Consider the following 13,695-nt stretch of genomic DNA (forward strand, 5'->3'; position numbering starts at 1 on the left):
TCAGAAGTTAAAAAATTATAGTAACTTTCATTTAATTATATTAATAGTAACTTTAACTTTTCACTGTATAATACAGTGGCAAAATCACACCTGGGATGTAATAAGTCTGAATACTCGCAGTGTCTCAGATTCACAGTTTCTTTGCTGAGCTACACTTGCAGAAATCTGGCCTGCTATTTTAATGCTTTCACCATCTTTCCATCCAAGAATTTTCACTTGTCGAACTCTTAATGTGTTCTCTGGACCCTTCAATTCAATTTTGATGATGTGATTATCACCTCCAGGAAGTTCACTTGTTACCCAGCCAATATGTCTTGAATCCAAGTCTACCTATTAAACAGGAATATAAAGATGCGAACTGACAACACAATATCAAAAAATTAATTCACCTACATCCAAAACAAACCCACTATATACCTGTGGACCAATATACCATTTGCTATAAAATTGTCATTCTGAACAGTAAGACTACTAACATGTTTAATTCTAAAAGTACTAAACTTCATGAATTAAGATAAGGATCCTTAGATTTAAATAAAAAGACATATAGCCTTTTATTTTTTGTTCATTTCTAAAGCCTATTAAAAATAGTGGGCTAACAATCCCTTTTATTGTCTAATGCACAGGTTACATATTCACAAACCATTTTGAATTGATGTTTGCTCACTAATACATATTAAAAAAACACATAATTTACCTCAAACATAACACACAGTTATCACTACTTGAATTATACCACCCTATGCACATACACCCTGTAAAAGAATCTTAACTTTATGGAAGTAAATGTCTGATCTCCTTTTTAAGAAAGGCAGGACTTAATAATTGTAAAAAAGACATGAACTGCATCAAATTATATTTATGTTTATTTTACAATCAATATGAATGAAAAAAAAATGAAATTAATGTTAATAGGATCAAAACTGCAAGGTCAATACTGAAAAATAAAAAGTGACGGCACAATGCCTCATGCTGCTGCTCAAAGCAACTTGTGTGGGCCTAAATTACAATTGGTCCTGTGTTCTCTCTCGCTTCTTGTGGGGCCCAAACACTATTGATAATAAAGCTATTATTTGTTCTTCTCTCATTTTTACCGTAATTCTCAGTGTCTGCATTGAACTGTACTGCTTGCGGACAAGACTGTTTTTTACTTTTTTAATATCACGAAACAGAAGGTATATGATGCATGAGTTAGGGTGTAGCGTGCGAGTGTGTTTGAAGACAAAAATCCTGTTGGAAAAGTGTAGGACGACTGTGTAAGCAAGGAGGAAGCAAAGCTCAGGGAAGTCCTACCTATCTTCTGGGAGTGAACCACCCATGGAAAATGCCTAAGCCTTGTGTTTGAGAAGACATAAACAAAGCCAGGGAGTGAACTAGCAGTTAAACTGTACGAATGACCAGGAGTCAAGTGTCTGAGCTCTGCCTTGGCCTTTATTTATTTAATGGGATAGGCAGACATACCAAGTCTACTCACACACCCAGAAAAATGCTACTTACACTACAGTTGCTGTGATTCTCCAAGAGATTGGGTGTATGTGTGTAAATATCTATCTATATATATCCACAGATACATATACTCATACATTTTAGATCTGTCTACATATATATACATACACACTTCATTGTTTAGCACGAATCCACTGTGCCAAAGTTTACTTTTGTCTGGTTTGTAATGCTTTTTGGAGCTGCATTTATGTCCTTTGAGGACACAGAAGGCAGAGGAAAAGCAAACCACCTCCCTGTAATTTTCACTATACAGAATTTTTGCATTATCAGATGCTATCACAATAAAGTGGAAAAGCTGCGAGTCACCTAAAGACAATGTTTCCTCTTGAAAGACTTTACCATTGGCTGTCAATAAGCCAAATGATAAAGTTCTGAGCCCAAAATGGCAACTGACCATTTGAAACCTTAATATCTTTGATGGGACATATTGATTTCAAAGTATGAAACATTGTTTTGGGTTTAAAAAAGACATATATCTATCATTTGATTTAGGAACAGAACACTCAAGACTGAATTCCATTATGAATGCAAGCCTCTGGACAAAAGTCTTTAGCTACCTGAAGCTGAGAACTAAAAATGGCAAGGAAAAATGTGTATTATAAATACGCATTAGAAAATCTATCCTGAAAAACCTCAGGCTGAAGGCAAATTTTTTATTGTCTCCTCCATATAGTGTTGAACTTCTGCTGACTCTTAAGCTGCATTTCTCTAAAGGAAACTGAAGAGGTAGATAAAAAGGAAATGACAGTGCAACACTGATGAGTTGCACATCTGAGTATCTAAAAATACTTAATACCACTCTATGCAATTGTTTTGGGCATATTATGTGAAAGAACACCCCTAAAAGAAATCAGATGGTCTACTGGACTTGTAAAACACAACTTAAATAGTCTGTTCAGAAAATTTGCCATGCAATGCCTTATTCTTTCAGCTCTAGTAAAGAAAAATCTAAGGAACATTTTAAATGACCCTATACTGCTTCAGTAAAAGGGTAAAAGCTTGACTGATATTTGGTATGTGTAATGACTGAATTCTGTCACTAATAAAACAGTATTTTCCATGGATATTACGATGCAAAGCATTTTGATGTTTATCATAATAAATAGAAACTATTTGCTCAAAAAAACCATGCTAAATGCAGCCAAAAAATGACTGCAATTTTTACACCTGTCAACTGTTAAAATGGTTTACCTGCTTTATTCTGCAGAGATCTTCTACTGCCTTGCCAGTTAGGAAAGTCATCGAAGTCACTTTGTTCTGCAACAGACAAACGAAACAAGAAAGAAATACTTTAACTGTGCAGATGAGGATAATTTTGGTGATTTCTTCCATATTAAGAGAGTGCATACATAAAAGAGAGACAAACTGTATTATTAAGAAAATAAATTTAAGTGATCAATACCAAGGACAACAAAGAATTCCAAAGTGTAACTCTCCAAAAAATAAAAATATATATTCTTCTCTTTGTATTAAAAGCTGTAGTTGAAATAAAGGTATATTTGCAACATTACTGTATAGATCTATCAGTAAAGGTAATGTAATAAGTGAAAAGGTCTTTTCCTTCTGGCAAGATGATATAATTCCGGGATATCCCACTATGGCCTGCTGGCATTATTATGATACCTCAAGTTAGTTAAATTAAACTAAGCACGTTATAATCTCCCCTACATTTAACAGCTCTATGTTTTACAGAGTATTACTACCGTGCACAAGAGAAGTTGAGGGAAAAAGAAATTTTGAGGTTGGACAAAGTGGACAGTTGCACTTTGCAATAGTCAGAAGTCTGGAAAATAGTTTGGTATATTATAAAAGAACTCTTCATTTGAATGCTTCTACAGAAATCATGAGCAAGAAAAGCAACCGATGAAATAATTTAGTCTTAAAAGCACCTCTGAAATTGAACATGCCACTGAGAACTAAGTTTACCAGTCCCATGTTTCCCAGTTCATGTAAACTGTAAATTTAGTTGAATCAGTCTATTCATAGTAGATACAGCCTTGAAAACCAGAGGAATTAGAAACTTTATTTTTGAAATGTGAGCTTCTGAATTAGAATTCCAAATGGATCTGGGCAAAGAAAATGGTAGTTTTTGATTGAGGAATATACACAACTTTGACTATGCAGTTTCAATAAGAGACATTTAATTTTCCTCTTACCCCAAGATCTCTGGAGTTGTCTACGTGAACACACACATAACGAGCATTGATTCCTTTTACGCAGTTAATCGTGATGTTTTTAGTTTTGTTTTTGTCTTCATCTCCTGACTCCCAGAACGTTTCTGTAGACCCATCTGTTAAACTACCAATCATGGCAGGCCGGCTTGATGTTTTAATGTCAACAATGCTTGTTAGGTCTTTTAGACAAACCACGATACACAATTCCTGTGAGAACAAATGGGAGACTTTAAAATATCTGAAGTTAAGCCCAAATACATACATTGTCTATACTTTTTTAAAGCGGGCAGATAGCTGTTATGATAGCTCTCTAAATTAAAGAAAAAATTTGTCATTCATAGGTTAAATTTATTCAGCTCTTATAACCAAAGGAAATATTATTAACTAAGTATATTAGTAAATACCTAAATGAATTAACAAATGGAAGAAAACACTTTGAATATGTTCAACAGGAGTATTAATTTGTTCTTCTCAGAATAAAAGAAGAAAAAATACATGAGCAATTAAAAGATGGAAGCACTCAGCATTCAAAACACCTGTTTAAAAAACGGACTAACATAACACAAACACTGCTCTAAAATGTAGATTTAAATGAGATTCAGAGTAAGGGACAACATTTGAACCTTTAAAGCTAAATATGAAAATCTGAACATCAACAAGATTCCAGTTGTAAGTAAGATCCATTCAAGGAAACATGACACTGCAAGTAAAAACATTTTAATTAAAACAGTTTGATTACAGGGACTACAAGTTTTTCACAATTAATCGCTATTTTTGAGATAGAGGTATAATACTTGCCTGATTCATGACTTCAAAACCAGACTGTATACTGATACTAAAACTTTCTTCACTATCTCCATCATCAGACTTAGATAAAATATTGTTGATATGATGAAAAACATTGCTCTGATGCAAGAACTGGTGATCAGATTGTTTGAATTTGAGACTCCAGCATCTGAAAAAACATTTAGGGGATTTTGAAATTTTGAACATTGCTTAAGAGACAGACCCTACCAGCAAAGTTATTAATTGCATTTTTGCTTCTCAAAATGTTTTTATAAACCCTTAACTTCAAATTTTTGCAGGATCGCAATTGTTTCTTTGTCATTTTGAGGAAGGCAGGAGTAAACTGTACCTTAACTACAAATAGAGTCAGCATTATTCAATTTGTATTTAAGACAAATATACAGGAAAAAATTTCAAACAGCTTACAGAGTCAGATAACAGATTTTTCAAGCAAATGTTATTAAGTTACCATGCACATACACACAGATACTATGGTATATTGCAGTAATATATTTTTTTTAATAGGGGATACACTACAGAATTTAAAATCAAATTCATTTTTACTCTTCAAAATCTTTTATACTATGTGTAAGGAGGTACATGCTCATTTTTACAGACACATTAAGTTGTTTCGAACTTCTGATCTACAATGCAAAGTCTATTCATCACTACTGTTAAGACACTCTGAGCCTTTTGAGAATTTTCCTAACTTGTGCTTACCTTAAGGCCATTTGCTGTAATGCACTACCACTGGGAAGAGACATCATAAGATCAGAGATTGTCTGGAGTAGACGATGAAAAGTGTGGGGTAACGGGTGAGCTGCTTCACCAGCAATAACTATATCTGACAGAGGATGTTCACATACTCTTGTGTCTTTCTCCTAAGATGTAATGGAATTTGTTAACAGACTTTCAGACAAAAAAGATAGGAGTAAAAACATTTATAGTATTCGTTTTGAGAATAACTGCAGTAATCCTATAATGAATGTGAACTTCAAAGTAGACCCTGTCTGAAAATTTTTAAAATAACAACCAATACATGAACACGAAAGAAGAATTTTGGAAACTATCTTACCACAAGATATTTCTTGCAATTTAAAGATGGGAAACATTATAACCACTTAAATAACAAAAAGAACACTTAAAAAAAACCCCAGAAAGATTAACACATTCCAGCTGCTGTAACTTTTTTGAGCCATAGCAAACTCAGTAATTAAGCTAAGGCTATAGCTGCTTTATTTCATGAGAGCTGTGAAAACAATGCTAATAATGTGCCAGTATCAGAGAGGCTGTGCAGTGGGAGCCAAGCTCCATTTGGCAGTGGCTGAGAAGGCAGTGGCAGAGGTCCAAGAAAAATGGGATCCACCAAGGTATGTTGTGGGGAAGGGTAGCAGAGAAAGCAAAGGGGGAACTTTTTGATGGTGACATTCTGTTCTAGAAGGCAGAGGAATAATTTATGTATGAAGGATACAAACTGTTTTCTCTGTTTTATAAACTGCCTCTTCTACCTGTACCTTTTTATAGCTCTTGAACACACTACCCAGTCCCCAGCACACACCATCTTTTACATTTCCACACTTTGGTACATGTAAGCCAACCTCCTCATCCCACACAAACACAGTTTTCTTCCTTATTTCTTCTGCAACCGTTTATCCCTCTTCAGCAATACATACATACATACATGCTTTCCTCACTCTCACTCACTACTAAGGATATCTGGTGCCACAAACAGCTTTCAAAACCATTTTTTTTCATTGTGCACTTCCAATATTTTTCATTATGTTTTTCAGAGCGGACAGCATAGGATTTCCTTCTTCCTCCCCAAATCATCCATTGTAATTGCACTTGTAATTATTCTCAGTGGGACTAAAGGTAATCACTGCTGCCCTTTTTCATCATGAGCATCATCTCTTATTGTTCCTCATGAGAGCTGATGCTGATGCTCAAGGATGAAAGCCACGGTGTCCTGGAGGGAGTCTGTACTCCAAAGTGGTCTTTCTAGCTGGCACACCTTCCAGCCACCACCCTTCCCTCTAGACGAATGAAAATATGCCAGTGCATTTCTCCAGAGTATGACCAGACTGGATCATTACACATTAATATGAAGAAATCTGGAGATCCAAAAGGGCTCTTACTAAAGTTAATTCTATTTTTGTTCTTGAATCAACATAAGCTTATATTACATATTATATAATTATGCAGCTATGACTATACAATAAAGGGATTTTTCCACTCTAATTGTACTGCTATAACTACAACTGGAAAATCTCAGTACAGTAAAACCATTAGTTCTATTGATAATGATGGAAGAGAGATCACTATCAAAAAATACCACCTGATTGCAGCCTGTCACTTCATTCTGAAAATTAAAAGTGGCAGCTGTGTTAATACAGGCCATTTTTTCATGAAAATTCTGTTTAAAACACTATTCATTAGCCTTCATGGTTAAGACAAATTTTCAAACATATTAGAAAAAAATATTTGGGATGAGAATTTTTTGTTTTTAGAGATAAGGGTCAAATTTTCTGTACTGTACAACCTGTGGGACAGCAAGACTATTTGGAAATTTGAAATATTAAGATGTTTAGGATATCATTAAGATGTTTAGGACAGGAAAAAGGACCAATACACTATATTCAGTTCCTTGAAGGGATCCATTTGAAAATAAATTTAAAGTCACAGAATCACAGAACAGTTGAGATTGGAAAGGACCTTTAGAGATCACCTAGTCCAACTCCCCTGCTCAAGCAGGGTGACCTACAGCAGGCAGCCCAGGACTGGGTCCAGTCAGTTATTCCAAAAAAGTTCCAACCCGAGGTATTCGCCTTCCCCTGAGTATCCTAACTAGACAGTTAACATCCTGCTCCCTCCTGCCTCCTCTGTAGTCTAGGAAGTGTTGCATTTTTTTTGCTTTAACTGGACTGGACATTACCCCTTGGATCTACATCTTATGTATTAAACCTTTTCTCACTCTTGATTCCCATCCCCAATTTTTCAGAATTCAACACTGGATTTCTCACCCACCCCCAATGCATTAAAAGAATGTGCCTAAATATTTCACACACACAAATGAATCCTAATGCTGGAAAAGTACCAAATAATTGCCTTAAATTTGTTACATAATGTGCATGCATTTATCATAGGTATTTTTATCATATGATCACACTACTGAAGGAAGACATGGGATTTGAATATACATCACTTGAGCTGTATTTGGCAACTAGCTGAAAACTGTTGCCAGTTTCTTGTATGCCATAAAATTACTCATCCTAGTCAAGTGTTCAAGGTGAATTTTGTAAGCCCCTCCTTCATTGTATCAAAAAAGCAGAAGCAGTCCAACCAGAGGAGAAGTAGCATTTTTCCCATTCCTTTCTAATCTCCTTTACCTTTCAATCAGTAATTATCCAAACTACATGTAAACCAGCATTTTTAAATTGATTTAGATATTATTCGTTCTTATTTTGGAGGCTAAGTATAAGGACTGGCAGGAACACAACAGTTCCACTGCTCTGGCAGTGTTTTTGATGAGCCAATTGAAGTTATTACAGGGAAGAAGACTGCCAGAGATTGGCATGGAAACAGCACTCAAGGGTATAATAGACTGAGCTAGTGACAATCAGCTTTAATGTATATATCCTAGCACTTGAGGCTCTTAAAAACAAGTACGTAGAATTATAAATCTGCATGTTGATGTAACATGCAAAAGTTGATATCTCACAAAATTTAGAAGGAGATTACAGTCACTTTGTAAACAACTATAGAAATGTACTGAAGCTGAAATGCTGAAAGAATCATTTCAGAACTTCTAATTTCAGAGCTGGATTAAATTTGAAGTGATAAAAATTACCCTGATTGACTTAATAGGAGTGCTAGCATGATCTCTTGAGGTATTCATGGTGGGTAGGATAATGTTTTCAATAATTACAGCTAAATCTAGAAGAGACTGTGTGATCACACCTTTTGAGTGTTGTGTTAGACTGCATCATTTCACATGCTAAATTTTGAAAACTATGTATTTTTTTAATGTGCTGAAAGACACAGCATACAAAACAAAAAAGCTCCTCTGAAAAATATTTTCTCTTTTCTGTCTTTTTTCTTTTTGGGTGAGGGAAATAGGAAGCAAACAGTAAAATTTTTTTGTTACTGGATTAGGAAATGTGCTTGTGCATTTTTTTCTTAAGCTGTTTGAATATGCATAAGAATAATGTATTTAAAGACTGGAATTCAACAGCACACAAAATTTGGCATTTTGAGATGGAAAAATAAATTTAACTATGACTACTGAAAGGGTTCAAGCACATACTGTATGATTGAAGATTAAAAATTTTCATTCCATAATTAGGTTTCTTTTCTCAGAAGAGAGGATTAAGGCTTCTTTTTAGACATACTAAAATATTTCTAAATTGATTTCAAAATAAATAAAGATATTGTATTTATGAGAAGTATGTTGAACCTCACATACTTGTTCCGCATTTTCTTTATTTGATTTATTTTCTTCATCTTCCTCCTCTTCAGGCTCTACAGGTGCAGGAGTCAAGGAAGCCACAAAATGCCATAAAATATCGTGAAGAGAAGTTGTTTGAATGACATTACAAAGAAGCCAGTTAAAAGCCTAAAATAAAACACACACCAAAAGTTATGAATTGGCTAAGCAAAGCTGGAGTAAAACTATCTTTTAAACACTTTATATAAGGAGATGTATAGACACATTTGAAAAGTCAAACAATAACACAGAGGTCTTCAAGTAAGGCCCTTATTACAAAAAATAAGTTCTTTAAAAAAAAGCTTTAAGAGTGAAAAAAGCAAAGACATTATGTATTTCCAGAAATTATTATAGGATGAGGTGGCAGCAGTGCTTATTACTCAGTTTGGTTAACAAAGTAAAGATTATTTTTAATTTACAACCATGTAGGCTGAGGTTTGGTTTCCTTGTTTGATTTCCACCATTGGCTGAATTAATCTAAACAATTCAGCCACTTCCAAAAAACGAATGTAGTGGGGGAAAAAAAAGTTTTCAAGACTGTAACAGTCCTGCATTCTTCTTTTGAAAACTGTAATCCTTTTGTGCATTGCTGTTGAGACCTGAAATTTGACTGGTAGTGTTTACCGTAGAGATGAGCTCTTTACTTTACCTGAGAAAATACACATAGATTTTCACAGGTTATAAGTATTTGAAAAAGCTCTCGTTATACAACTTTTATACAAACTTTACTAGAGCTCAGCAGTAATTGACCTTTAACTGATCTTTTGGTGGCTCATTCACTATCTATATAACTTGGGTAGCATTCACCTATTTCAGGTGGAAGTTGTGAACTACCCAGATATTATCTGCACCAAAACAATTCTAAAGAAACAATTTTCAGACCAAGATTTGAAAAAGAAGTTGCAAGTAAGACACGGAATATATATTGAGTACTGAGGAGAAAACAGTATTTGAATAATTGATTTTTGCAGCCTTAATCAGAGATTTTCTATAGAACAAATGCAAATATACTACTGGAGAAGGTTTACAGGTAAAATTAGTATTCCTGACTTTTAGAGTTAATAATACAACTAAGTGAAATTTTTAATAAGGTTTACTGATGTAAGAATTCAAAATCAGTAAAAGAATTCTTTTTTGGTTTTATTATATTTTTATATATACATATATATATATATTATATATATATATATATATAAACTGTTTTAAAACATATCTGAGACAGAAGTTACTAATGTCTTATTATAGACAGATCCATTAGTACATTAATACCTCCATGGCAAAGACTCGGCAAGCAGATTTCCGTAAGGCTTGTTTCATTGCTATTTCAAGTCCTTCCAGATCATGATGCTGGATTACAAATGCCAGTACTGGCCACTGGAAATTTCTCTCTCCTTTGGAAAGAGAGCTATGGGCGGAGATTAACCGAGAAAGTTCAGGAGATGGATGTCTCAGGAGAGAGGACCCCACTTCTATTTAAAAGCATAAAAATATGCATACATTAGATTCTTTGTGCAATGTAATTTTATAGCCATAGTAAAAATAAAAAGCAAAAGAATAATCATTTTTTCTAAGCAAATTGTATAATAAAAACAATGTGGAAAAGTGATGCTTCAACTGAGAAAGTAAGCAGACACTAAAACCAAGAAAGTACTACTCCAGTTTTTAAATCAAGCACAAAAGATGCATCACATATTTCAAAACTGCAGTTATTCCTGAGTTGTTCCTAGGCTAATCCTATGTGGATTAACAAACAGTTAATATTTAATAGCAAAAAGAAATAAAAGCCATTGCATGTATTTATAACAATTTATATTTGTCTACAGTTTCTAAGAACTGTAAATCCAATGCCATATCTTTGAATATTTTTTCCCTGCTTCAGATGTCTGTTCTCTTACCTGCATCTCCACTGTTGACTCGCCTCCTGGGGATCGCCTTAACTCGTGCTGGCAAAATTGAGTGCTGTTTGTCATATTCTGATGCAACAACCGAATATGATCTTTGAAAGACCGTACGCTTTGCAAGATCTGTATCTGTTATTGGACTGGTTTCCAAACTACAAAGAAATCAGTGAAGTTATAGATCCATTAGTGAATATAATACTTAAATTACACATACATATTAAATAGAGAGGCATGCATTTCATAATGACAATACTACTATTGTATGAAAGTTTGTCTTACGTATTCAATAGTTGTTAAATTATGGGAAGGAAGAAACACATATTAGAATTACTTATGATGAAAAAGCGTGCAAATGTCTTATACACAAATGTAATGATGTATACAATAAGTGCCATGAATTTAGGTATTTTTCAGGGAGAATACAAACATTCAGATAATGCCTGAAATTTCAGACAAAATTTGCTCTGGGAATGTGTGTGAAAACATCTATGAAGTGAATTTTTAAATATGCAAGCCAGTTGAAATTTAGACATTTGTGTAATGAATAAAAGTTTCCAACATCATGAGCCTTAAAGCCCATTTTCAATTGCTATGGCTGCCCCTCTGACATGTTTTACTCCTTACCTTCAGTAGACTTCTTACAGTCTGCAGAAGAACTCCCAGCTTATGCTCTCCCTATAGACCTCAGGAGACCATGGTGTCCACAGTTTTAATAAAGGAATATACCAATACGATGCACTCTTAAGGAGTTTTGTTAGAAAAGTTCTATTTCTGAAAAGACTATATTGTAGATTGCAGCATTCCAATACACTGTTCTTTTTTTCAGTTAGTGTAAAATATAACAAATTGAAATAAAAACAGATTAATAGCAATTTTTTGCTTCATTACGTCCTCATTATAATATGAGGAATCGCTGTTTGACATCTCAAAAAACCCAAGCATCAAAGTTGATTCTGGACTATTTATAAAGATATTCTAAGAGCCTTTCTCCCCTAGGCAAAACAAAAAACTCTGTAACTGCTTCAATTAGGTTATAGTAAACTCATTTAGATAGGAAATTGGCTTAACCTAACAGAATCCATCTAGCAGTCTTGGTACTAGATACCATTAAGCTGTCACTTCTTCAGTGAAATTTGTAGCTTCCCACCAAAAGAACAAGCAAAATTTGCTTTGAAAATGTAAGGTGTGCTAATGGAATTCTTTCCTGCTCAAACTTCCCTCCAGAATGAAATCCTGAATGGAAGAGGCCAGCTACTTCCTTTCAAAAGGGCAGTTCATCTGCACTAGAGTCAGTTTTGTTATAGAATGGCAATACAGAAAAAAATTGGCTACATTTCAAGGAGCTTGCAACAGCTACTGTTCTTGGACCATTGCTTTTCTGAGCACTTACTCAGTTTTGCAGTTTTGGAGAGTCTGGAAAAACTGTATTTGTCTCTACAGGGAAGTAATCAGGCCTGGAGTAAGGATGAGTTTTCCTAAGGTATGCTAAGAGTCATTCATCAGTTTCTGAACAAACATTTTGTTTGTATTTAGGTTGTGAAATCAAGACATTTCTACAGGAAAGCAATTCACCTGCATTGTCCCTTCAAGTTTTAAATCAGAAAACCAGAGTTGGTGTGCAAACTTAGTAATACTGTTAGTGTTTGAAAATACATCTGACATTGCCATGATTCACTGAAGATATTTCTGTAGCTATGATTTAATATGTTTATTGGCTTTTTTTCCCTGCAGTTTCAACAGATTGATCTGGGCTGACCTGATACTTTACCTACTTAACTACAGCAACGTTTCCCCTCCTTTTTTTTTTTCAACTTGGTGTTGTGCTAATGTTTTAGCATCTGTATGTAGTACCTAGAATTACAAGGAAGTACCTTGGGGGCATAGATTTCATGTTACTCTCTGGCTCTTCAAAGACATTAGGGCTTGCATCAGGAGTAACAGAGATGTACGGTGCAGGTACTGAAGTTGAGCGCAGGTACCTCATCTCATCCTGGAAGAGGTTGTCATCCTGGTACCCAACGAAGTTTTCATGATGATGCCTGCATCAAATTAGAATTTTAAGTTAGCATTAAGCCTAAAAGTTACTAAAACACACACACACAAAAGTCCTTTGCAAATACAGTTAATCATCTAACACTATTCATTTACTGTTCACCTAATGTATTGAAACTAGTTGTGACTTCCATGTGCTAGTGCAAAATATGTCATTTTACTGCCTTTAAATGGCCTTTAATTACCTTGCTAATGTCTGTAGATAGAGACACGGCATTTTAATGGGAAAGTCTTCAGAAATTCCTTCTTTGACACTGGGAAGTTGAGATTGAAATGTTTTTGCAGGGTGATAGCAGAGGATACTGGGTTCAGCAGCACTACTCAGTGACAGCAAATACAGTGCGTTAGCTTTAATCACTTGATGAGCTTCCATAGTTGGCAAGGCACGAGGAGTTTTAACTTGCATTGGTTTTCTCCTAGACTGTTTAATCTAGGAAAAAAAAAAATTAAATTATACTTCATCCCAGGAAAAGCTGACAATGACACTTATAGCAAAGTTGCTTGATTCTTCCTATCATAAATGATGTTTCCCATTATAAAATGACACTTCTGTTATTTTTATAACTTCGCAAACTTTTAACAAACAGCTGAAAGTTTTCATGCCAGATGTTTACCTCAGGATGATTATTGTGTGCAAAAATTTTCAAACCAGCATGGGACTGCCAGGACTGGAGCATCTCTGTCTAGAAGCTTATAGGGAAAAGGACAAAAGACAAAAAAACCATTGATGGTCTACAAAGTAGACAACCTTAGGTAACAGAGAATCCATGCAAAAAGCTTTTAATCAAGGAAC

General features: G+C 34.6%; 1 protein-coding gene across 18 annotated transcripts in view; it reads right to left on the reverse strand.

The window, feature by feature from the left end:
- Positions 1 to 13,695, reverse strand: part of MYCBP2 (MYC binding protein 2) — a 218,533-nt gene that overhangs the window by 24,812 nt on the left and 180,026 nt on the right. For 17 of the 18 annotated variants that reach the window (XM_067293019.1, XM_067292987.1, XM_067293046.1 and 14 more), the window contains 10 exons: positions 13,088 to 13,332; positions 12,722 to 12,889; positions 10,845 to 11,002; positions 10,219 to 10,418; positions 8,929 to 9,078; positions 5,187 to 5,347; positions 4,479 to 4,635; positions 3,663 to 3,887; positions 2,698 to 2,763; positions 91 to 330 (listed from right to left, as the gene is read on the reverse strand). In XM_067293019.1, coding sequence (XP_067149120.1) covers positions 91 to 330; positions 2,698 to 2,763; positions 3,663 to 3,887; positions 4,479 to 4,635; positions 5,187 to 5,347; positions 8,929 to 9,078; positions 10,219 to 10,418; positions 10,845 to 11,002; positions 12,722 to 12,889; positions 13,088 to 13,332 — 1,770 coding nt within the window. The remainder of the gene's footprint in view (positions 1 to 90; positions 331 to 2,697; positions 2,764 to 3,662; positions 3,888 to 4,478; positions 4,636 to 5,186; positions 5,348 to 8,928; positions 9,079 to 10,218; positions 10,419 to 10,844; positions 11,003 to 12,721; positions 12,890 to 13,087; positions 13,333 to 13,695) is intronic. The other variant, XM_067292979.1, reaches the window with a different exon arrangement.

This window comes from Apteryx mantelli, chromosome 1, assembly GCF_036417845.1.
Source record: "Apteryx mantelli isolate bAptMan1 chromosome 1, bAptMan1.hap1, whole genome shotgun sequence".
In the NCBI taxonomy this organism is placed as follows: domain Eukaryota; kingdom Metazoa; phylum Chordata; class Aves; order Apterygiformes; family Apterygidae; genus Apteryx; species Apteryx mantelli.